At 45.2% G+C, this 26,872-nt stretch overlaps 1 protein-coding gene across 3 annotated transcripts in view; it reads left to right on the forward strand.

Annotated features, from left to right (window-relative positions):
• The window catches only part of LOC138582632 (TBC1 domain family member 9B-like), a 1,499,720-nt gene that overhangs the window by 860,440 nt on the left and 612,408 nt on the right, over window positions 1–26,872 (forward strand). For all 3 annotated transcript variants that reach the window (XM_069654093.1, XM_069654091.1, XM_069654092.1), the window contains exons 11-12: window positions 17,823–17,940; window positions 19,325–19,610. In XM_069654093.1, coding sequence (XP_069510194.1) covers window positions 17,823–17,940; window positions 19,325–19,610 — 404 coding nt within the window. The remainder of the gene's footprint in view (window positions 1–17,822; window positions 17,941–19,324; window positions 19,611–26,872) is intronic.

Here is a 26,872-nt window from a genome sequence, read left to right on the forward strand (position 1 = left end):
GTGACGGTGAACGCCTCCCTGGGAGGTTGGGGAGCACACTACGGAGATCTTCACGCGAGAGGCCTTTGGCTCCCGGAGGAGAAGTCTCTCCACAACCAGATCTTGGAGCTCCGCGCGGTGTTCTGGGCCCTCAGGTCCTTTCTTCCGTCCCTCAAGGGCAAGGTGGTGAGGATCTTCTCCGACAACACCACCACAATGTTCTACATCCGGAAGCAGGGCGGAACCAGGTCCCCGGCCCTATCCAAGGAAGCCCAGGATCTGTGGCATTGGGCCGTTGCCCAAAGGATGTTTCTGGTGTCTCTTCATCTGGCAGGAATAAAAAACACGATCGCCGACTCACTCAGCAGGGAGCTGCGCTCGTGCCACGAGTGGGAACTACGCCAGGATCAAGTGGATCGACTCTTCGGACGATGGGGCGAACCCCAAATCGATCTCTTCGCGACGGCGACGAATTCCAAGTGCCGGACGTTCGCAGGTTCCCCCAACCGAGGAGCATGGGCGATGCTTTCTCGTTCCCCTGGGACGGCCTATTTCTTTATGCGTTCCCTCCGCTGCCGTTGCTGCTCCGGCTCATCAACCAGCTCAAGAGGTCCCGGTGCAGGATGATCCTCGTTGCACCGGCGTGGCCGAGGCAGATCTGGTTCCCGGACCTTCTGGACTTGTCAACGTCCCCACCAGTCAAGCTGCCGACGGACGCAGACCTGCTCTCCAGAGAAGGAGGCGCCATTCTTCACCACAACCCGGAGTGGCTGAACTTGCAGGCCTGGCTCCTGCAGCACTAGAGTTTGGAGGGTACGACATCCCGGCCGACTGCAGAGAGGTTCTTGCAAAGGCCAGGGCGTCCTCAACTCTCAAGTGCTACGGACATAAATGGAAGAGGTTCTCTGTCTGGTCCCGTGCACAGAAGATTAACCCTCTGCGGATTACGGCCCCTCAAGTACTGCCGTACCTACTGTCGCTGGCCAAAGCTGGACTGGCTCACGCCTCCATCAAAATACATCTGGCTGCAATCTCCCGATATACCAGGACTACGGGACGGGCATCCTTGTGGTCTCATCGCCTGGTGAAAGAATTCATGAAGGGACTATTCCGATCATTCCCGCCGGTGAAGGCTCCTGCCCCGATGTGGGTGCTTAATATGGTGCTGATCAAGCTCATGGGGGCCCCATTCGAGCCTATGCATTCGGCGCCTTTGAAGTTCCTGTCGTGGAAGACAGCTTTCTTCGTGGCCATCACCTTCGCACGACGAGTGGGAGAGATCCAGGCCCTATCTTGCAAGCCTCCATACTTGACTTTTCATGACACGAGGGTGGTGCTGAGGACACACCCATCCTTTATGCCCAAGGTGCCGTCGGACTTCCACCTCAACGAGCCCTTGGTGTTGCCAGTTTTCTTCCCGTCGCCTTCGTCGCCGGCTGAGAGGACTTTGCACTCGCTGGATGTAGCTAGAGCGCTGAAGTTCTACGTGGACCGCACGAAGAGTTTTCGGAAGACGTCACAACTGTTTGTGAACTTTGGGACTGTGAATCAAGGGAAGGCTCTCTCGAAGACTTCCATTTCCAGAAGGCTCTCGGGCTGCATCATGCACTGTCACCGGTTGGCAAACCGACAGCTACCCGGCCGTCCGAGAGCCCATTCGACCAGAGCGATCGCTGCTACCACGGCGTTCCTGTCTGGTGTGCCCCTGCTGGACATCTGCAGGGCTGCGACGTGGAGGTCGACGCACACCTTCACAAGATTCTACTGCGTCGATCGGGACTCCAGGGAGGGGTCCAGGGTCGGCCAAGCAGTGCTGCGCAACCTGTTCACCTAAGGTGAGCCTGGTGAGGAGGTAAGAGTTGCTTAATGTTGAGTTGTTGTATTGCTTAATGTTGAGCCTGTTGCCACCTCCCGTGGTTGTGCATGTGTGTACTGCTATCTATTCTCTTATTCATGAGCATGTGAATCCATGCCAGACCCCATGCTGGAGAAGGAACAAGTTACTTACCTGTAACTGTTGTTCTCCAGCATGGGTCTGGCATGGATTCACATGCGAACCCTCCCACCTACCCCTCTGCGGCTCTTCACTTGGTCATACTGCCCCTTTACGTGCTACCAAATCTGAGGATGGCTGCCGGAGGCGGGGCTTAGGGAGAGGGCAGTCATCGGCTGGGGGCAGTATGACCCAGAGACCAGTGATTGGTTACTACTAAGAAAGACAGATCAGAAATTAAACTGATACTGATTTTTTTCTATACCGAGGATTCCCGGCCTGACGACAGGGAATATTCATGAGCATGTGAATCCATGCCAGACCCATGCTGGAGAACAACAGTTACAGGTAAGTAACTTGTTCCTTATCTGCTGACCTGTGCTACACCCAGGAGACTATTAATGCCTCTCCCCCCCCGAAAATAAATGGAGGGATTGTGCCCTGGATGCTCTTTGCAGATGATTTGGTCCTAATTGACCAAATGCCCATAGGCTTGCAGCGCAGGCTGGACTGTCTTTAAGAGTATATGGTGAGAAATGACCTGAGGATAAATGTAAGGAAATAAGATAATGATTTTGAACTCATTTAAAAGTAAACAGAAATGCAAGTTCAACTGGCACGTAGGGCAGGAGATCTTGGAACATGTAGGTTCTATTGTTTACTTGGGGGTTTGATTAAACCGAAGCATAAGCAATAGTCCTTGGCTTTGGAACTTAGATCCAAAGCTAAAGCTTTGGCAGCCCAAGGTTTAGCGCTACATGTGAGGTATGGGAAATTCACCATTTTGCAGTCTTATCTTTCTTACAAACAGAAGGCTGTTCAGATATTGTCTTATGGGGCAGAGGCCATCTTAAAGCAGGTTTGGGATGTTCTCAAGGGTATTTTGTGGAAGATGGTACTTCGTCTACCTGGGGGTTGTCCTTGGCATTTATTAGATATGAATTGGGCCTTCAATCCCTATATTCAGTGTTCCTCTGGAAGTCGTTGTGCTCGTTTCGGAAATGCCTTATGATGAATACACCACCTCCTTTACACATTTTGAGAAATTTAAACAATGGGTATCCTGATTGGCCGTTTGATACCTGGAGTTACAAATACATGAATTCTTTGAATAGCTTGGGAAGTTCAGCTGAGCTCTTGATATCGAACCCTGACGCCGTTAAAAAGAAACTTCAGCGCCAGGATTGGATTGATGCACAAGAAAAGAATGACATATAAACGGGTGAGGAACTTTAATAATGAAACTAGATTGGCTAACAGTTCCTAAATATTTAGCTAAATTCCAGAGCTCTTACTATCGGACTCCATTCATGTGCTTGAGATTGAATATATGCCCAACTAAAGAGGGGTTGACAGTGCGTAAGCAAATTGCCAAAGTGCATTCTGTCTGTAGGTTTTGTTCCAAGGCAGGAGTAATTGTAACATTGAAACACATAATTTTGTCTTGTACTGTTTTGACATCTCTAAGAACATGTTATTTAGGTGACTATGTTGAGAATGTCCAAACTCTCTCGGCTGACTATTGGTGGAATATGCTCTACTATGATGTTTTCTGTGATAACCTTCTTGAATTAATTAATCTGTAATAGGGACATTTAGACCTTCAATTTTGGGGGATTTTTTGGGAAGTGTATAGGATGTTTAACGATTAGGAGTTTTAATTGGATATTTTATTGGTATTTGTATGGATTTGATTAAATGTATTGTGCATTTTTTTATTTTTCTGTTCTTTGGAAATATGAAAGGTCTGTAATAAACCAAACATAAAATAAATAGTAAACTAAATCAAAGCTTTAATGAGAGATGCTCCCGTCTCCTGCTTCTGGATTGTTGCTTAACCAAAATGTTCCTTCAAACATAAACACCAGGGTGAATGACTCCTTTCTCCTGATTTCCAGGTTTCAAAACAGTCTTTATGCAAGGTTCTCTCCAGGAGAATTGATCCCTTCTCCTGATGTGATTCTGTACAAGTTCCAATAGAACCAGGGGGAATGACTCCCTTCCTCTTGTGTGTCTTGATACAATGCACAACAAGGACAGGGGGACGGACTCCTTTCCCCTGGCGTCACCAACTTGACTTCTATTTCAGGACCAAGAGAATGCCTCCCTTCTCTTTGTCTGTTACTCACATACAAATCCAGGTGGGGTGACTCCCTCTGCCTGAAGTTTCTCTACTTCTGCTTTGATACAAGGAAAATGACTCCCTTCTCCTGGTATCACTTGATATTCAGTGCTTTCAGATTGATACACGCTTTGCCTTGGTAACTTGCTGTGAACAATGTCCCATATCTTCTTAGGATCCCAGATCCTTCTCTTGTGACTAGTGGACTTATCTCTGCCACTACGGTGAGGAAGATTTCCTCTCTGCTTTAATGTCTTTGTTGGGGTCCTAGACCATTCTTTATCACCAGTGGTTTCCTCTTCCCCACTGTTTGCGATGGACCCTTCCCTGGTGGCCAATGAGCTTACCTCAGCCACTGTCTTGAGGGTGACTCCCTCTGGCATTTGCTTGGCTTTGGTTCGGGTCCCAGACCCTTATCTTGCTTGGGTTCTAACCGCTTACTTTTCTCCTCTTTTTGCTAGGCCAACTTGGTTCACTCTCCTGCTAAGTACTGCCACGAGGAAGATTACTCATATCATCAAGTTAGGTTATCTCGCATTCATTATTTACAATTCTTGTATTTACTCTCAAGCTTTATGCCTCTACCGGTTCCCTCATTACGCGCATTACCTTTTCTGGCTTCAAGACGCTCTGTCGGTTCTTCCTGGGGTCTTGCTTCGTTCGAGAGCGTTGCCTGGGTGTTCCTTGTCTCTGCTCCACAGTCTTTGTTCCTCTTCACCTGGCTGGCGGTGTAGGTGCTTTTGCAGGACCGCGCGGCCCACCTTCTCAAGGTCGCGCCACCACTTCCAGCCACGTTCCCGGCCAGCTCCACACCACCGGGCAAAGGATTCTCGCTGCCTGCTTCTCACCTCCAGCGGATGACTGCTTTTGGCTTCCCCAGAGCGTTCTCTCCTCCGCCTTTGATTTTCCCAGGCTGGACTTTCTACCGTGCTGCTTTCCTTCTCGGCAGGCACGCATCCAGGACCGTTCTATCCTTCACTCAGTTCTGCATCAGTGTTTACGTAGTTTCGGTGACCACTGTGCTGCGGAGCACTAGAACGTTTTTCTCTCGTTCCATGAGTCACTCTTCATGGCTCCTTAATCTTGGTTGATGAAACTGACATGTTACATTTTACATCTTCTTCATCTCAGTTGGTGATACGGACCTTATATTACAATAGCACATGGTTGTGTCCGTTTGGGGGGGGGAGGGGTTGGGTGAAAGGGTGCTAGAGATTTGGGGGGGGGTTCCGGTGTTGTACTGTCTATCACCCAGGTGGCTGACCTTATCCCTAGTAGGGGAGTCCCTCCCCATGAGGTCCTCCCACATTAAACCACCCCTAGGGGGACTATTGGTCAGCGGCGCCACCTCCCTATCCTCATGAGAAGAGGCTTCTCCCTAGGTAGAAGTGACGACACCTAGTGAATCGCCACAAACGCCCTCTCCCCTCCACTTCTATTTTCCCCTCTCCCACTATTCTCCCCTCTACTACTCTCCCCTCTACTATTACTCTCCCCTCTGTTAGTACTATCTCCTCCCCACTCTACTACCACTCTCCCCTTCCCACTATACTGCCATTCTCCCCTCCCCGCTATACCTCCTACTCTCCCCTCCCCACTCCTCTCCATTACTACTCTCCCCTCTTGACCCCACTACTACTCCTCTTCTCCACTACTATTCTGCCCTCAAATACTGCTCTCTACTTCTACTCTCCACTCCTACTCTCGCCTCACCACTACTACTTTCCCTCATCCACTAGTATTCTCTCCACGTATACCCTCCCTCACCCACTACTGTTCTCTCCTCTCCACTACTGCCCTCCCCACTGCTACTCTCCCCTCTCCATGACTCCTCTCCTCCTACTGCCTCTGCTCCACCCCTCCTTTTACTCACTCACCCCCTTCACTCACTCGCTGCTGTTCACTCCTACCTACATCAGTTCCATGCACACTCCCAACACAGCACTACTGTCTCTCACCAACCAATACCTCACCTTTTCTGTAAATTGCCTCCACTCTCATGTTCACCATGCTTCCTCCTTATGGTCTCTTGGTCGGCCACCTCTTCCGACCTCACCTGAACAACCCATAACTTTCTGCTCCTAGCTTTACCCAGCCCCCCTCCTTCTCCAATTGTTTCTCTTCCCCAGGCCAGTCTCACCCTGTCTTTCCTGCCCGAGAGATGTTACAGACACTAGAATGTATCAAAAGGGGACTAAACCCCACCAAACTTTTCCCCTCGCAGGTCCGCCGCATTGGGTTAATGGAAGCCTGCGTTGGACAGCGTGCCTGTTCCAGTTGTGGAACCATGCCACAGATGACTCCCTGATAAGTGTACAAATGTCATTTAGTCAGTGAACTGCCCTGTGGCAGAATTGAGAGGTAGACATGGGAATGTCTTTGAAGGGCCGGGGAGTGAGCTGCAAGCGGCTAGTTTGTACAAGTTTGTATCAGGGAACTGCATCACAGGATCTCTCTCGCTGCGGCAATAGGTGCTGGTTGGTGATGGGTAGTGTTCCTTGCAACCACTTATGGTCCTCGCTGCTATGCCTAATGGCTCTCCCTCTCACTGATGGGACTCTTGTAACAGGAGATCTCTGCCGTGAGGCTCTGGTGGGCTGTCATGTTGTGGGCAGCCCGCCCAGGTGATTAATGCAACTGGCCATCATCTTGATGATAAGGTATGGGGTGATTAACAGTGGTACAGTCCAAACACATGTAGGCAATTAGGGATGGGACAGGAATTGGAGCCCTCCCAACTTCCATCTTCCCCCTCTGGGGAAGGAATGGCTTTGACTTGCCTCTTGGGAGGCCTCACATCGCAGACTGAGAGGGATCCACACCCCCTTTTGACAAGGCCAGGTTAATTTGTAACTCTGAAAACATTTTTCCCTGAACTGTATGAACAATGTAACAGTTCCTAAATGTAAAAAAAAAATCTTGAAAGCTTTTGGGTTTAGTTTAAACTAGTTTCCTACCTCCTAATGCTTTGATGTATTAAGTATGCATATGTATTCATTTTATTCTTATGCCCAAGGGGGCAAAATGACTGGATTGTTATCGGTTTTAGGGAGGATATTTAACATATTTTTTCCTACCTTGTAAACCTTTGTTTCCCTTTCTCTTTCATACCCTACACATTTGTTAGGTGCTGATCATCTACTTGAGTTGTGTCATCAGGACACTGTACCAAATTGTGCAGGTGCATAGGGGGCTTACCTGCTTGCTAGGTTTTATGTTTCCCTGGTTCTCCCTGACCCATGTTTTTTATGTTGGGTGCGTACTTATGGTAGTTGGTCCACATATAGATAGACATTGGGATTAGGAGAGTCCTTGTGTAGTAATTACTGTCTTTGTAATGTGCTTGGTATCTTTGAGTACTGTGTATGTCCCAAGTACTTTTATTGACTTGGAAGAGTTTCATGTGGGACATTTGATAGTGTATATTCTTTCATTATATCTGTGTGGTGTATTGTATAGACATGTGTGGACTAATTGTACCTTTGTGTCGGTGTACTAGCCCTACCGAAGAGATAAGCTTGGTCTCTTAGAGCACGTTACCCACACTGACACTGCGAGGTGTTGCTTCCCTCGCTAGTCTGGTGTGTTAGCTGCCCCCATAAAGCTAGTAGTTGTAGCACCTTCAATAGATGGTGGTGCAACAATTTCCTTAACAGCATGTCTCCAGTGAAGGAGAAGAGAACTGATAAAGGGCAATGCTGCATATGGCACTGATTTGTGTGCTATTATTCTGGGTTTGAGCATTGTCACAAATGGCCTCAAGAACACACCAACTTTCGAATATGATTCATGGGTTTTTATTAGAATATTTACAAAGGGGCTGACTGAGGCCATCCCTCTCTCTCTCGGCTCCCATGGGCTTGGTCACTGGCTCAGGCTTCCTTAAACCCCACGATGGTTACTGGTGATTGGTAACCCCTACTCTCTAAGAGCTGGCAGGCTACTGCTGAGATCCTAAAGGCAAATGCCTTATCTACGTTACTGTCTGTGTTCTTCTAGATGTCACCTGACAGGGGCCCTACAGTAAGAATAGTAACAAGGATTAGTGCCTGTCAATCACCCAGGTCTCTTAGTCTTCTCTCAAGCTGGTGTATTTGCACAATCTCAATTTCACCTGGCCTAGCAAGATCGTTGTCTCTGTCTTCCCTATGTTTCCCCTCCCTTGCCTCTTCGCACCTTGAAACACTTGTGTATAGGTGCTTTAGAAATGCCATATCATGTATCATCATACTCCTTGCCCTGATATTCTATCCTTCCTTTCACTCTCCTACCCTTTCTTTCTCCCACTCTTCTCTTTCTCTCCCTCTGTCTTCGTCTCTTTCTCTCCGATGTTTTTCTGTCTGCCACTACACTCCCTTGCTTTCTACTACTCTCATCTCTACTATTCTCCACTCTACTGCTCCTTCTTTCACAGTCACTCTCCTTTCACTCTCTCAATCACTTCTCACTCAGCCTTACTCACCCTCTGACTCTGCCATAATCTTCACCCCCTAAACTCCCACTTAATCTCACTCACCCACTGCTAGGAAAGATATTTTTTGCTGCTTTCCTCCCATAGACTTTAGTGGGACACCTTTCTATTTGCTTTGTTTTGACTGCTAACCTGACTTTCCGGAGGTAAATGTGCTGGTTCTTATGAGGAAACTGATCCATTCATTAGACTATTACTGGGAGACTGCCTCCCTTAGTGGATTTCTGGTATTTTTAAAGCTGCACACATCACCTTAAAGTGAAGTGTGGTTAGGATGCTGTGTATCCTTATAACATTTTCTTTGGTAACTTTGTGGTTACAAATACAATGTGTCCAAGATTGGCTGGTGGCTTGAGATTTTCCTTAAAGGTGTTTTTGTCGTTTTAATAATGTACTTTTGCATTTTACCGCATGATGCCATAAAGAGAACCAAATACAAAAAAATGGCCATGCCACAAGATTTTTGCCTATATATTGGCCACATTGTCCTTTGGCCTTCTTCCTGCCATCTTTGTCCGAAATGGCCATATATGGCAGGGAAAGCTTCTGGGCAAAGTGGCGGTGTGTGTGTGGACGGATGTGGGGGCTAGGAGTGTCTGGTTCCAGTCCACATTGGGGTCACATGGTGTCTGCGACTGGGCAGAATGTGTCGCCAGTGGTTATCCATGAGTGGATAGCCGCTGCATATTTGAGTGGTGAAGATCCAAAAGTGCACAAGTAAAAAGTCAAAAACATAGTAGCAAAATAACCTGCTGCCACCAGCCAAACTTGGACACATTGTAATTGTAAACACAAAGTTACAAAAGGAAAATGTATAGTGATACAAAGTATTACTTTAAGGTGAGGTGCACAGCTTTAAAAATACAAGACATCCACAAAGGGAGACAGTCTCCCAGTACTGATAGTCTTAGGGACTGATTTTTTTTCCCCAATAAAAATGACCACACAGCAAGTGAAATAAAGCAGAGGGCTTTACGTAGTTCCAAAAAGTCAGGTCAAAAAGCAAAACAGAGCAGAAAGAAAGTGGGCCTCGTTACGAGTCTGGCGCTAACCCTGGCTGTGCTACTGGCGGGTTGCCACCAGACCCATAAAAAAGTACCGCTGCCTGACTTTCCGGTGCCCCAGGCTATTACAAGTCCAGCAGCCGGGAAGTCAGGTGCCAGTAATTTTGCTAATCCCCATTCCCATAGGGTCTAATCGTACTCTATGGGAGTGGGGACACGGAAGCACCAGCACTGTGTTTAACCGTTTTTAACGGTGCCGGTTGTTCCGTGACAGCTTTGCTTACCGTGACCGGAGGGTCAGACCTGTCGGGCACAGCGGCACCAGCAGGCAAACCTGTAGTTTGCCGGTCTGGAAATAAGGGTGCCATTGAGCTTACCAGCACCCTTATTTCCAGAGCGGCAAACTTGGCATGAGGCCCAGTGTCTCATAGACGTCTATGGGTAAAAAACAGCAGCAAACAGAACATCTTTCCTAACACCTACCAAGAAGACCAATGACTCCAGGTAAATCAGGCTTCAATGCTGGTAGCTAAGTCGCATTTCCAGGAGTCCCAGAGGCAGAGGTGGTTCCTTTTCAATGTGGGGGCCAACAGTTCCAGTCTCCAATCAAAACCTTATGGATCTTGGTCCACCAGGCTGGACTTAAGGCTTTTGAGGACAAAGCACCTATTGTGCAGCACCCACGATGAAGAAAGATCTCAGTAATACAGCAGGTGTAGAAAGCAGTATGTGTCCCAGCATTGGTTAAGAGGCAACACAGAAGAAAAACTGAGGACTTCAGCTCCAGCATGCCCCATCTACCCGGTGGAGAGCAGCACCTTCAGAGAAACTAAGTTCCTTCACGAGATTGCCCAGCAGGTTGTGCAGCATGTAGACCTACACAATGTCCAGAGACATAGGAGTTGCAACTCGAGTGTTGCAGGCCAACTACAGACCCCCGTCTTACAGGAGCTTCAAGCAGACATCTAATGCAGGACAATGAAACAGTGGTTCATACTGGCTGTAGGAAAGCAGACCCTGTGAAGGTCTCCACTAGTTGATGGAGAGCATAGGTTTGCTGCCTGGGAGTTGGCTTTGGAAGCACTTGTAGAAACAGCCTCCTGGCATAGTTCCTTTTTCCTATTGGGCATCAGTTCCATAGTGCTAGTAGTGGACCTGAATGGCCTCACATGCTCTCCTGATATGCAGAAACCTGGGCAGGGGTTAACCACAGCACTCCTTTCTGAGGATCTGCAACACTCACACTCTTGGAGGCTATCCAATTTTGGATAGCCAACTCAGAAACAATCATGACCCAACTCTTGCTTGGATGTGGATTAGGATATATAGGGCTTGCTGCCAGTCCACTCCAGTTTCTAGCACACACAGGCTACTTCCTGTGCTCTGGCCAGAGCCAGCTAAGAGTATGTCCAAATATAGCAGTGTCCTCTCTGGGAGCAAGACAGCCAACAAAGATAATAAGCCAAAAGGACAGGGCTTAAACAATGAGGTTTGGCCATTTTGGACCTAGTATTAATAAAATAGTGACTGCACAGTAAAAACGTGAAGGTGCTCTGGAGTGCACCCAAAATGTGTAAAAATGTTACCACAGCTACTAGTCTGTCTAAGATACAATGGATAGACTTCAATACCCATAAGGATTCACCAGTGCCCCCAAAACGAAATGAGTTAAGCCAGTGAGTGAGGTTAAAAATACCTCTATCGCTAAAAATAGGTCAGGATCACAGTCTGCAGATATGCTAGGTGACCCATCAAATGAGATGGAGGAAAACTGCAAAATGGAATATCAATCCGAATAACATGCCATGGCTAACCCCTGTTGACCGTACTGTAGCAAGCCCTCCAGACTATTTTAAACTGCTGCTCAGTGATTCAACCGTCTGCTAACCTTGTAACTGTGCAGAAGTGCATCGCCCACAGTATGAAAAAATTGTGTTGTGCCAGCAGTAATGCGCAACATTCCTTTTCTACCAGCTTCGAAACTTTAGTTTTTTTTCCAGTTAAGGTTTATTAAAAGAAACTGTAACAAAAAAGTCCAGGAAGAACACAAAAAACATCAGGTAAGAAACTTGCCTCTGATTCTACAGAGCAGCTTCCCTGTCGATGCTGAAAGTTACCGGTTCGAGTTTGAGGTTTTTTAATGCCTAGTTTAAAAACCCCAGTAGTAATTACATTTTAATAATGTTTTATTATGTTTATAGCTCAAACAAGCTTTATCATAATACAAAACAACAATACATATAAATTCATTTAAAAGACCATAAATATAAATTCATTTAAATACATAACTTAATTACTTAATCACTAGTGGTAAAATAGCAGAGGGAGAATAGTAAAAAGAAAGGGAAAAAAAGGAAGAGAAGGAGAAAGAAAGAAAGAAAAGGGGAAAGAAAAGAAGGAAGGAAATAGAAAGTACATTGAGAACAGAACAATCTGTCCATGTACATGTTACTCTATCAGTTTCAGTTCTTATCTTCAGGAGTGTGTACTCAGACCGAAAATCCTCTCGTAATTTATCTCACTTTTCCCATCTTTCCCAACTTATATATTGCGATCCAGATGTTCTAGAGTGCAATATGTACAGAAGTATTTCCTGTATTAAGGCAGTACCGCCAAAAGGCCTCACTCATAATGCTGTTATAATTGTATACATAGAGTCCCAACAGCTTCATATAGAGTGGCCCATATGTGCTGCACCTTGTCAATACATGCTGAGCAGTCTCTAGTGTTTTCTGGGGAGCCCACTAGAGCGGCAGAATCTTCTCTCCTTAGGAATGCCCAACTCAGGACCAACGGATGCCATTACCGGTAGTTTACCCATCGCAAAAGCATCACTAACCTGCGTAATTCAGGAGAAAGGTATAAGTTTATATACCCTTGAGGAGATTTATATTTGTAGTCTATCTGGGCAATATGTGAGCAATAGCTCCTCAGGGTAGAAATATGTGAGCAATTTGCACACCAGTCCTGTTGTCCGAGCTTGCTGGTAGACTTCTTAATTTGTTTGTGTAAACTATCCTCCCAGACCGGTTTCCACCCTAGATTTTCTATATTCTCCAGTGCAGGAGATGTCAATGATTCATAGTGTGTATTTGGGGCTTGTTGACCTAAAAGGTGCAGAAGAGGGCCTCTGGATGTTTGTGAGATTTAAGAAACGTTACTCTCCATCTTAATGCCATGGTAAACAGTGAAGTGAGGCCTAACTCCAGACGGATGATTTCTACAGTAACACCAAGGCCAAGCCCTAGCATTTTTTGCCAGAATTTGCCTTCTAACATGTCTAACCAAGAAAGATCTTTCATGCCAAGTGATTCCAACCCATATAGAATGGAAGTGTAAAAGAATTGCTTATAGAGAGTGAGGATGCCTTCATATCTATAGCCAGAGGCTGCTGTCACACATCTATACATCATGCACATTTTAGACATTGCATTCAGTTTCCTGGTGTTAATTAATTCTCTATAATCTGTCCTAGTAGTAAATTACACACCCAAGTATTTAAAACAGGTGATGTGCTCAATGGTATTTCCATCAATGACCAGGTTGGGGAAAGATACTGGTCTGTGTGAGAAGTGCATGACCTTAGTCTTTTCGTAATTCATAATGAGGTCATGGTCCTTTGCAAATATCTGCAGCTCTTCGAGATACGATCAAATAAGACTAGGTCATCTGCATATGAAAGGCACGAAACCTTTGCGCCCCCATGATCTTTGGGGGGCAGATGTTTATGGACTCAAGCACCTCCGGTATTTCAGCGATACATATGTTGTAAAGAAGGGGTTCAAGCACACAGCCCTGCATTACCCCTGTGTTTGTTTTGACCGGTGCAGAGACAAGTTGCCTACTGAGAAGTTGCCATTTGCACCAGAGTGTCCTCATACAGACCCATTATGGCTCTCAACAGATCTCGCGGGCAGCCAAGGAAGTTAATTTTGGTCCATAGAAAGTCTATCATTGCCATTTAGAGGCCAGGGTTCTCCTTGACCCTTGCCGTTACAGTGAGGGTGTCAAAAAGTCAGACAATGGGTAGTTCCCGACCCTACCCTAAGGATCATTTGGAACTTACTGAGTAATGCGATAGAACCAACCCGTTGGGTTAGCCTATCAAGTAATAATGACGCATAGATTGTTTCGGTGGTGTCAAGCATGCTAGTAGTCTAAAGTTCTCAGGATGAGTTCTGGAGCCCTTCTTATATATAGGCACGAGAATGGAACACCGCTAAAACTTAGGAATACGTCCATCTGAGGATACTTTATCGAACAGTCGAAATATTAACTCTTCCCAAAATAATGGATAATTTTTTATGATTACATTGGGAATGCCATTAGAGCCAGGCACTCTAGAATCGTTAAGAGCTTTGATTTTAGATGCTATCTCTGCCCGGACGAAACGTAAATTGAATGTGTTACCTCTCATAGGTTGGGCTCCTATATGGGCAGTTAGGTCATAGAATGTGTTAATGTATTTCGGCCATGCCCACTGCCCGATTACACAGATCTCTGGTTTTATAACTCTGGAATTGAAAGTACATCTTCCGGAGCTTTCGAGAATCCTTGATCTTTGCAATAGCTACCAATGCTGCCATTGTGCATTTTTACCCGGGAATACCCATTCATTTTTCCATATCGCGTTGCGTCCCACTTTTCCAGATAGAAGTGGTCGCCTGAGTTGTTTTGCTTCCTGGATGGATTTTTCAAATCGGTGCTTCTTAGATGGTGGGTGAAGTAGAGCACTATGTGTCTTTTGTACCCCCATAAAAGGTAGAGGTATAGTCCTTTATGAAAACTTGAGTGACATTCGCAGATAAATTGCCCAGAGTGGACAGCAAGTTACTGGCATGCGCAATAAAGTACTTCCCAGCATTCTTGATGCTTCTGTCGGTCCAGCAGGTTCTGCTGCCGGCCACATCCGCGTCTACTTTATTTTGTTCCCTTTTATCTAAATACGCCGCATTTTTCACCAATACTTTTTTCTGAATTTGAGCAGTCTTGCTCATTTATGAAAACATAACCGGAATTAAGTTAAAATGACAAACCAGTGGGATTGCCATAACATCTAAAGGGAGAGGACTGTTCCTGTTATCTAGAGCACTTGAGTATATTTAATAGTAAAACGGTTCTGTGACCTTTCTCTTAGATATTCTAATTATATATTTAGTACTTTGGATACTGAATTAGTTTCTTCCCTCCTGCTAATGAAGGCACGCCCCAGCACGCTCACATCAGATCAAATACAGCCCGCTAGGGATAAAGGCCCAAGACACTCTTGCAAGGATAACCAGTATGCATTTCATACAAAAAGAAAATGCCTCTGCAAGGAACTCTGCTGCCAACGAACGTTCTGGGTTCCGTAAGGCCGTGCAGCACATTACAAGCACAAATAATGTCACTGATGACGTAATTATATAGCGCACGATCCTAACTGGACAAGCTCTATACATGTAGGAAGAGATATGATAGGGTAGCTGGACAGTAGATGCGCTTTAGTTTCTGATTTAAATTGAGTGTTACATAACTCAGTGGGAAAGCTGCATACCAGTGAAAAGCCGAGATTTAAACACTAAATTCTTAAACATAAAGATATGAGATCCACTTTCCAGGTTATTGCGCTTGTCCTTAATAAAATGTAATATTAATTAACAAAGAAATGTAATGATTGTTAAAGATTTATTGGTTGCTAGACTTCATTTTTGCCGACACGTGCTTCGACCAACAGTCATTTTCAAGATATTTCTCTTAACAGTCCAATAGCATAATTCAATTCATTTAATGTGTGAAATTTCAACATATAAACATCAGATATCAATATGATCAATTATTGATACATAATCATGAACATTCCAATTTTGAGAGTTCATATTGATTCAGAAGAGGTTGAAGAACAAAAGCAAATAAAAAAATGAGAAAATATAGCAAAACTATTTTAGTCACGTTATTAGTTTGTAATCAACTTTAGCACAATATTGTTTCATCAAATACCAAATATTTAATCCTATGAATTTGTTTAATTCCGATTATTATACATCGCCATCCTCAAAATTAATTAGTTTAAGATAAATCGCTCATCCACGCCTGTGTTTGTTTGTGATGAATGTGATAGCTCATATAATGTGGGGAATTTTCACCTCCTGCATCCTGCCCAATGCATGCGTTAATTACTCAAATTTGTGTGTGTTTGTAGTTTCATTTTCCATTTCAACCCACATCACATTGGTGATAGCCAGACCCTTGTGTTTCCATATTAAGGGTATTATTTGGGTTGGACTCACCAGAGACGTATTGGTCTTCTGTTGTGTTGCGACATAGCTCACAAATTCCTAAATGTGTTCAATTAATCAGTTTAGTATAGTTTTCCCAATCAATATTTTAGTCTAAAACAGTTTAGTATACTGAAAATGAATTTCATCTCACCCTTAGTCAGATTACGATAATTGTTCTTGAATAATGTGGAGTCTTCTCCTTAGACAGCTTCACTTGTGAGTGATTATTTACAGCACCGGAGTAAATCCAAGGTTTAGCCAAGTAATTGTTGCGACAGCGCTTAAGCCATGATATTAGATGAATTTACATTTACTTCGAAATTCAGTTACTTTCACCCTTGAATCAAATAGTGATATGTAATCTTCCCATTAGTCACTGTTGTGCCATTCAAGGCATTCTCAAGTTTCATAGTCCAACATCTTGTAATTAAGTTTAAATGTGCATTTATTTCTTACCATAATATTCTTCTCAATTCTCCTGTGTCGGAGTGTAATGTCGGGCCCCAACGTTTCCATGTGGCAATCTGCCGCGATCGCCATTTTGGATTCTTAATACATCGGCAGGATGCTTTTATATGACGTGATGACGCTAGCGGCATCTGAGGTGAAGACCTAACAGTTAATTGGCTACTAACACAAACAATGTTATTTTATCGTTGTAACAAGCTCCTGGCATTTACATGGATGGGCTTTGGGAGAGAGCCGAGTTCACACTTACTCATACGCTTCACTCGCTCCCAGACAGATCAGCAACTCGCAAGCTACTCCACCTAGCTTTGGTTTATCATTTTGATGCTACCCTGCACTTCACCACACATCACGTGACCCATTTCTATAGGCGCGATAGCCTTGCCTTTTGATCTTAGTGCTCGATCGAGGGGTGTAAATGTTTTTTGGTCAGTGGTCTGGGTTTGGACAGTGTCATGGCATGCGGGGGTCATGGGGATGAAAGCATGGCAAAGCTGTATTTCACGTGTGGGGATCGTTGGGGGGGCAGGAGGGCTTTGCTATCTATCCCCTGGGATGGTACTGCCAAGAGGCACTCTGCTCCTTTCACATGACCTTGCAGGGTGCATTCTTTCCATGGCGCGATGGCCTGTAACTTTCTTAGAACAATGGAGGATTTGATGGACTCTGTGAGATCTTGGTGGGGGCGATGTTCACACTCATGCAAGGGGCCTAATACTAACTCACAAAATGTTGTTCGCCGCGCTTGGGCCTAACTCTGAAGATGGCTGCTGCTCGCCAACATGGCGTTCACTCCCGCATTGCTGCATTTACCATATAACTTGCATTGCATGCTCTAGGGTGATTGTGCACCCTCCTGTATGTATACCCCCTACTCCCTGGATGTGCTCTTAGCGGTTATTTCTCCTTTGGTATCACGTAGGGGTGTGCAGAAGACCCTCTCTCCTTCCCAACACTATTGCAAGTGTACCAGTCCCAAAGTCTCATGTAAAAGGGCTCTGCATATTTATTGCCTACATACCTTATCATGCAATGTTATATTCTCACTTGTACTTTCATGTGTGGTAGATTGATGTGATTCCAGTGCCCTAAAGGCCATTGGCTGAAAGAATTTGGTTAATCATTGGACTGCACAAGTTCTGGGAGGGATGGGTAGTGGACAACAGTCAGAGACAGAGACGCCTGTATATCAGGAATCCCCACATTGCTAATGTCTGTCATGCTTCATAAGATGTGTAATTTCTTTTCCTTGCTTGTAAGTGTTCATCTGCCTCCCTGCAGTACTGTTAAAAGAAAATATCACTGCCGAGTGTTCACCTACTCCCGGTCTCAGTGCCTTTCGCAGTACCTCTCCACAGCAGTATCTCAGAGGTACTTGCTGCACAAACCTCCTCCCGTGCTGTCTAACTCACTCTTTCCATCCCCTCTGTTGTGCCCCCCCAGAAGTAGTTGTACAGTACCTTTTGCACAGGCACCCCTCCATGCTCTGTACTCAACCTACCCCTATATCTCTACCCTTCTGCAGGCAATGAACATTGTGACTTCTGTGCTGCTGCTGTACTGCAGCGAGGAGGAAGCCTTCTGGCTCCTAGTATCACTATGCGAGCGGATGCTTCCTGATTACTACAACACACGTGTGGTTGGTGAGTCCTGTGGCTTCTCATTTCTTAACCCCAGCATACATTGTGATGAGCGAATTGTGAACAAGCGAATGACCTATCTGTTAAAAATGTAAAGGAGTATTCCATGTTAGCATGCCAAAAATGCAAGGTTAATTTTTTTTTTTTTTAAAAGCACGGGTAGTAAATTACCTTTCATTAACAATACCTTTATTAGGCTAGTGCGTATTTTGGATTTCAGTCTTTCATAATGGTAAGCGTCAACATTTTAGGTACTTTTCTGATTTTCTGAAATAAGGACCATAGTCGCCCTGGAACTTAGCAAATCAAAAGCATAATTTGCATTTGTCCACAATTTCTTTCATTCTCCCATAGTCGCTTACTATTTTTTGTAACTTCCTCTTTCCAGTTGTGTATATTGTGCACCTTTGCTTTTACTGCATGGACTTTTTCCCTGCAGATTTTCATCCACTTTCATCTTCTTAGTATTGCAGCCACTCACCTTGGCGATGGACTGTTAAGATAGCTTGTGGACTATCAGTCCCTATGAGGCTAAAGAGGACTTCCTGAATACAGCCTTCCTTGCGCCCACAAAGCCAAAGTGGTCTTATAGTGGTTCTTTAGTGAAGTAATGTGAACTTTCAGGCTTTGTTTTTCCCCAATTCCTTATTTTGCCAATAAACCTATAGACAACAGTTTAGCTTAATCCATTCTATCTTTACTTTTTTATTTTTCAAGGAAAGGATTCTAGTGATGGATTGGGTTGAAGTGTAGTGTTTTAGCCATGTTGTGTTCCTTTAATTTTTGAGGTTTCAGAGCATTGATTAGTGATCGGGAATGAGGGGTACACGACCAGTATCCCGGTAAGGATTTGAGGAATAACCACCCACTGGTAGCACAGTTGCACTGTAGGAACCATCAGTCTAAAGTCGCATTTATCTGTATTGGTATTTGAATGTGAATATATTGGCAGTGAGGAACAAAGGAGTGATCTCAACACGTGTTTTGTGTTATAGGAGAGCTTTGTCAAGGCTTACATTTCTGTTGTCTGCTGTTAAAGTAGTTAGTGATGGAAGAGGATGTCCTAGTCTGGGGATGTCAGATTCAAACAATTAATTGAGCTGGTGAAGGTGCGAGTGTGGCGTTACTCAGACCAACAGCATTCTAGATTCACCACTTCACTAGCTCCATTAATCACTCTGATTGCTGAGACACGTGTGAAAATAACGCTAGTAGCATACTATTACAGGCTACTGGATCTGTGTGCTTCACGCTTTTCCTCTTGCCGCTTTGGCCTTTAGGCTTAACATAAAAGATTTTTGGTACTAAAGTTACCTTTGACCTTCAAATATCTTTTCCATACAACCTTTGACCATGTGTCAAACTCTCTTTATCTCTCTTCCTCTAGGTGCTCTCGTGGATCAGGGTGTTTTTGAGGAGTTGACGCGCGAGTGCCTGCCTGAGCTGGCAGAGAAGATGCAGGAGCTGGGTGTCATCTCCACCATTTCGCTTTCCTGGTTCCTTACCCTCTTCCTTAGTGTCATGCCCTTTGAGAGTGCTGTGGTGGTGGTGGACTGTTTCTTTTATGAGGGTATCAAGCTCATCCTGCAAGTGTCGCTGGCCATCCTTGATGCTAACATGAAGACACTACTGAGCTGCAACGATGAGGGTGAAGCTATGACAGCCCTGGGCAGGTATTTTGCATTCCTATCTCATGGGAAAGCCATTATAGCTCTGGGCAGGTGTGAGAACAGTGTTCCTTCTCTGCTTACAACTGTATTTTTCTAGAGGTGCTGCCCCTAAAAACTCTCTCATGTTAGCAGAACTTCCACTGTTGCAGATTTACAAGCTGTAACTTCTTGAAATGCTTGATGTCTGTCAACCCGTGATCCTGTTTTCTCAGTTTATAAGCAGATTGTTATCTTACTGGCCACCTGATTGAGATTCGTGTTCCCCTTTCCTGAGCAGAATAGAAAGCAAGTCAACTTAAAACTAATCAGATTTCTTCCAGCACTGTGAAAGCAAAAACATATGGGTTGGCGATGTGGATGGGTCTAGCAGAGAGAAGTTCTTTTTAGTACTCTATTATTCAGTAAGCTGGACATAAAATGTATATGTACAAAGTGAGAGTAGGGAAAACAATCTGTACGCCCAACTGTAATAAGTGGAGTTCATTTGTAGACTAATCAAGTTACTGGTACTTTTCCCCTTCTTTCAGATCCCTTTTACATCAATACCTTTAAGTATGGGAATTTAGCTTTTTAATGCAATGCCTAAAACAAAATGGGAGGATGTGTGCATGCGCAGCTTTGCTTCCACACAGGCACTGGCTACCTTTACGCATGAAGTTTTATCGATACCTTAGGCCCTTCTCTCCCCTTGGACCGATCAGATGTTTCTTGAAAAGCTGCAGTCTACTTTAGACGTGTCCCAATTTAAGTACTTAACTGGGATTTTTATTTGGGGGAGGGCTGATTGTCCATCTGTATCACTGATTTCCTAGCTGGCCTTTTCTAAAAAAATTACTTTATGCAATTGTTACGAAAGATTTTATATTTTGCTGCTTTCCCTCCATAAACATCCGAAAGGACACACAACTTTGTGCTGCTGTTTTGAACCTGTTCTGACTTTTGTGGGGGCCAGTGAATACTTCTTACTTAACTGCCCTTTTGATAAGCTAATTTGTTTTGTGGGCACTGATCGGGCCATATGGCTATTAGTGCAGGGGAGCTGTGTTCCCCATAGTAAAACTCCGTGTTTGTTTTTCCATACACACATCACCTTATGTGAAGTGCGGTAGAGACACTTTCCGTCCCTGTAGCTTTGTTATTTGTAACATTTTGGTTATTTACATGTGTCCAGGATCCTGTCTTTGGAAGCCTTCAGAAGTGTCTGGAACAATCCCGTGGGCTGACCAGCTTCAACTTGGGTGGCCTTGCTGTATCAGTCGGTCTCAAGTTGATCTTTGGGACTCTGCAGATACCCGCCTTACAAAACAAGAAGCATCCCCCTGCAGTTGCAACTCTCCACCAGGAAGAGAGGCCTAGTAGGAGCAGTTTCTTGGTTTCTGTCACAAGGGTAGGCTTCCATTTCATTACAGTGGCCATCGCTGATTGCTACCTGCATTACGTCCTGGGAATCCTCTGAGGTGGTCGCCAGAGTGGTGATCTTTTCTTCAGTCTAGTAGAAGAGTTCAGAACCATTGGAGCACAGAACCATGAACTAGCTAGATCCAAAAGCCTGACACCGAAAGTGACCTATGTACCTGAGACCCATGGACCGCCTTCAATGGAACTAAGGTAGGAGAGAAGGGGGCCCAGCTATTTCAGGAACTTCTATGGTCGGCCCTGAGTGAAGCAGAGTTCAGGGGGTGAGTAAGCGTACCTATTCCTACCCTCTAACTCCCTCCCCCAACCTCCATGGGGTTAACAGGCGTAAAGTCCTTACCCTACCTCTCCCTTACCCGACCATGAACCTTAGTGTTATGGACAAGGATTTTCCCTGGGTTTTTCCTAAGGTGGTTGGATTGGGAGAGGTCCTGCTAAGAACCTTTCTTCAATTGTTATCTAAGTTTGAGACAGTTACAAACTGCCTTTAGGCTTTGACTACTATTGTACAGACTCTTAAAAAGATCCCCAACCTTCTGAAGAGAACTACATTGGGACCTGTGACTCTAGGGCAAAATGTCTAGTGTCACAAGCTCACCGCCAACTGGAGGATTCTGGCCGTAAATGCCAGGTGTTGGCGATAAACGGCCCAGACAAAGGTCAAATTGTGAAGTGCTTGACACAGTAGATATGAGGAGACAACTGGAGACTTCAGGAGGCCCAGACTGGACCTTCCGAGGAAAAAAGAAACAAATTGGGATATGTCCATGGCACTGTACTGAGCCAGTATAGCCAAGTGTTAGGAGAAAGATGTTTATTATTTGCGGTTTTCCACCCATAGACATCAATGAGATTCCCACGTATTTCTGTTGTCTTGCATCTTTCCTGACTTTTGGAGGTAAGTAAAGCCTTTTTGCTTCTCTTGCTTTTATTCGTCCCTATGACTACAAGTATAGGAGAACTCAATTTTCCATAGTAAAATTCTCTGTGTTCCCCACCTCACCTTCTGTGAAGTGTGGTAGCGACAATTTGTCACTTTGACTTTTATTTGGCCACTTTGCGGTTACTTGCATGATGTGTCCAGGATAGGCTAGTGGCAGAGGATACTTATTAGCCATTTTCTTTTTCATAGTCATGTGCACTTTTGCATTTTTCGGCATAATGTAATTTAGTACCATATACTCTAAAAATGTCAGTGCCACAGGTTTTTCGCCTGTCCTGCCATCTGTAGTTTGGCTTTTCTATTGCCCTGGAAGGGCCGGTTTTTCCACATATGGTAAGCCCTTTCTGGGGAAAGTTCCAGCTATCCCGGGTAAAGTCTGTGTGTGTTACTGGATGCGGGGGTCGGGTCGCTCTGGACCCTCAATCTGTGCCCGTGTCTGTTGCTGGGCTGATGCAGTGGCCCAAGGATGTCCAGAATTGTACAGATCCTTTACTATTGGTGAGATGGGGGCAACTCCAACCCAGATTCTGGATTAAATGGGGAATCTGCAACAAGACATGGACCTTGTAGTTGGGAGCTGGCCTGTAGCACTTTCTTCACTTGCTTGGTGAATGCCCGTCTCTCTACAGATCTCCTGAAGAACTTAATTGGTGCTTTGACCACTGGACCGGTGAGAACAACCAGTTCCGACCTCTGCTCGAAGATCCAGCCATTGGAAGCACTCTGAAGAGTCCTGCAATCCTTCTGTGGGCTAGCCAGATGGCGTCCTTGGCTACTTTGCTGGACTGGTGCTCTGCAGAAATTCAGGTTGTAGAACAAGAAGCATTTCCCTCAAGTGGCAGCTGTCCACCACGAACAGGGGCCTTGCAGGACCAGTTTTTTTTTGTTTCTCCAGCAATGGTTGCCTTCTGCCATTTTCTTCAAGTGGTCATCGCTGCCTCCTGCATCGTGTCCAGTGAGACCTCGGAGGTCATTGCTGGAGTGGTCCAGTAGTTTGTGTGTCCCAAGTGTCCATCTGTCTAGTGTCCAGAATCGATCGGGACGGAACCGCAAAGTAGCAGGACTCTACCTGTCCCTTGCCTAGCCTTGAACAGTGGTCTTCTGGTCCTGCATCCTCACGTGCATCTCACCATTGGTGGTGTTAGGGAGAATTCTCTCTTTAGGCTGAATTTCCTAAGCTAGTGAGTCCCCCAGCAGCTTTGCTGGATTTCTGGAGTTTTTTTTCTCCTGCCAAGAGTGAGACTCTCTTTCTCCCACTCTTGGACATGATTTATGGTGTTCCTTTGACTGCTAATGTGTTTTATGGGCTATGGGGTCCTTTACTCCATAGGGTCTCATGTGTTTTTTACTATGTGTTACACAGCACCCTCCGTGCAGTAACACAGTGGTGTCATAGTGACACCCCACCATAGACTCCATACCCTGGGACTGACTACTGTCTCCCAGGGCATGTAAAGTCACCATTGGCTTTACTAGTCCCAAATTATTAACAGAAACCAGTACAAACCATCATATTGTGGACGTACTGGTCGGGGCAATTCGATTGCCCCGGGTTCTGGTAGTCGAGGGGGCACGTCTCCGTCCCCCCTGATCGAGTTTTGGCTGGTGGCAGTGGATACTACTTTTTATATTCGACCGCAAATATATTCCTATGGGATTTTCCCATTGTTCGAGGCTACCAACTTTAATTATTTAATTCTCATAGCCTCAAACATACCGCTGGTTTATTTATTTAATATTAATTCGCCGGTTGGTATTTTTTGCCAGGACTCGATTCTAAAATGGCGTTTGTGTTCTCTTCTGTGACTCCAACCGAAGTCGAGCCCTTTGTTCCGCTTTTTGGCGGGCTTCTCCACAGAAGCCTCCAAAAGTGTAGCCACTCTGTCTGGGTACCACAAGGGTGTAGGAGGGGGTTTAGGCACCCTGGACTGAGTTACCTTGGTAACTCAAGTCGCACTCTTGTGTGATTGGCCCAGGTGGTGAGCCGGCCGGCTCACCACTTAGCATGTTTGATTGACAGCTAGGCTGAGTGAATGGGGGTGTGCTGCATAAAAGCAGGGCTTTGGGGACTGGAACTTCAGAAGTCGCCACAGGACCTGAGAATCCGACGAGGGAGAAGCTGAGCCGACCTACCACGACGACACCACCGGTGGAGCCCTGCTGAACCGACTCACCACTTCCCGACGACAAAGAAGATCTCCCGGCTGGAGAGGCTTCTTCCCCTGACTGGTGGGCACAACCAGTTTACCTTCTTCTCACCGCACCCCAGACCGGCTTGTGGTCGAATTGCCCGTGCCAAGCACCTTGGCAACCGGATAGCCACTTACCACTGGACCGCGAACTAAAGGACTGTTCCTTTTAACTGAGAACTCCGCGGCTGGTTTCTTCCCTGGCAGTGCAACGGACTCCTGTCTTCCTCCCCGACGAGATTCTCTCTTCCCACGGACGAAGCACCGACTTGCATCCGCTGCCAGGAACAACTGCCCCCCCCACTTTAAGGTACCGTGTCCGCCAGGCCTCCCTTTCTAAAGATTGCTACAAGGTAATAATAACCCCTTAACCTTCTGGACTGGGCTGGCCGCCTTGACCTTATAACTGGTCCCTTTCTTTGGTCCAACTCCTTTTTGAACCGTTACAAGACTTTTGTGCACTGCAACCGTGTGACCTTGGACACATTTCGTTTTGATTCTCTTAAAGTGGATCCGGCCTACTAAACTCTAACTACACGGTTTTACTTTGCCTTCCTCTCTTGTTGTGTTCTTGTAAAAGTGTTGGGACCTATTTCAATTTATTCTCTGCCTTTTCTCTACCTTTTAAAACAAATTATTAGAGTGCCATCTGCGTTAAGCGCTCACCGCTGTCTGAAAATAAGTGGGGCTTTACTTAAGACTTGTCTAATATTCTTCTAACGGAGTGTATATCTTTTAGTGACCGTGTTTTTGAATTGCTTACTAATTGTGCCTGTGTGTTTTTCTAGATGTGGTTTTAAATACATTATTATATCTCTTTTACACCAAGCCCTGGTTAGTGTTTACTTGTTCTATTGCATTCTTTTGACCTATTGTGAATACTCTGTATACTGCCTAACTCTTCTTGAGGGAAGTCTGACTGCTCAGCCACAGCTACCAAGTAAATCTTTGTGGTACAGACTGCTACCAAGTGGGTTTACTGCCAAACACCTGTAGTCTTAAATCTTTTGCAGTGGTCCCAGAGGGAACTGCACAGGTTTCTGCCTAACAGGTGGTTGTCTTGGGAGAGGGGTAAGATAAGAACATTCCTCCTGTTCATATTATACTTGGAACACTTACAAACTACCTCTTGTCTGAAGCCAACACTTGTTCATCTTTATAAAGAGCATCCTCGCCTCCTGAAAAGACCTATATTGGTACCTAGCAAGGGAAGAACTTTTAAAGAACAGTACCTGTGATTTCCAGGTTTCGTAGTGTGTTCCTAACTGGTTCAATTGTTTTATTCTGTTGGTTTACTACATCTACAGTATTCTGCAAACTGATTCTAAGTGTATTTTAAAAGTGAAGTGTTGGTGCTTGCAACAGGGCACACCAAGGTGAATGTGTATGTAATGGTAGGGAATTCTTTTGTGGGTTACTTGTGGTTTTTCATTGCCAACAGTTTGTCTAAGACCTAAATAAATAACAGTATTTTTATAGATTCTGTCTAACTTGCATTATTAAGAGTTCTCTGTGTGTGAACCCTTCACCACTCTCATGCCCTCCTCAGTCTAAGCCTTGTTGCTCAGTCACACTACCTAGATAGAGTTTGGCCCTGTTCATCAGAATAAGTCCACAGGGATGATTCTGAAAATCCATCTGAAGACCAAATAAGGCATTTAAACGGCAAAAATGATTGGGGAAACTGAGGGGGAATACCTTTTTAAGTAGGTCAGCAGATCTGCTTCCTCCAAGTAGCAGAGCTGTAAATGAAGAGAGGCAATCAGGCAGTTGCAAGAAGGGGCTGGCTAAATTCCAGCCCACAAATCTCTAGCGGGGGCTGAGGGAAAAGGGTTATATGGTTGGTCAGTAGGACTGCCACTTGGTCAAAGCTACCACACAGGAAGTGAGAGGGGGGAGTTCAGGGACCAAACTGGCTAAAACCAATTTATACAAATATGAAGGCTGCCCTTTTGGGTTCACGTAGTCCAAGTGGCCAGAAAGGTCATTTTAAGGCACTTCGTGGTTGCCCTGAACTAAGGGAACCCTAAACTACAAAAGGGTTGAGAGCAAAATCTAAAACATTATTTTTTACTGGTGCCCCAATGGCTATCTACAAAGCACATTAGCCTCCTAATGCAGTAAAAGCGCTTGAAGCCAAAACTAAAGTATAGCTGCCACCAACCTACTCCCTAAAACCTATGTAGGGTGATAGAATCACCCTAGGGCACCTGAGGGGGTGGGGTGAGGTCAGGTGTCATGCAGGATTCAAAGATTCAGTGAGCAGAAGCTAATTCCATCTCCTGGGTGTCAGGCCACACCCAGTAGGCAGGCGCTACCTTTGGGGAACCAGGAGCGGATACCCAGCAAGCCACAAATCTTAATTCCAGATGAGATGCACACTTAAACATTTTGCCCATTTTGTATGATCCATTATGCTTAAATGTGTACAAGATGTGTCCTAACTCTTCTTATTAAAGTTTCTCAAATACTTAAAGTTAATGTCGCATGTGTGTTTGAACAGCACCAGTTGACCGGGAGCCAAAAGTAGATCCTGGTATCTGTTGGTGTCCAGCTAACCAGGCTCTCCTAAGCTACAAGCAGTAGCTAAATAGCGCCCAGCTTCCAGCAATTTCTAAGCCCACCATGTACCTCTCATAAGGAATAAAGGGTTGTAATGGCAAGGGGACACTCTGGCCATCAGAATGATGTCAATTATCTAAAAAAACAAAGCAGCG

Source organism: Ambystoma mexicanum, chromosome 3q (assembly GCF_040938575.1).
Source record: "Ambystoma mexicanum isolate Mex_15411 chromosome 3q, UKY_AmexF1_1, whole genome shotgun sequence".
Taxonomy (NCBI): domain Eukaryota; kingdom Metazoa; phylum Chordata; class Amphibia; order Caudata; family Ambystomatidae; genus Ambystoma; species Ambystoma mexicanum.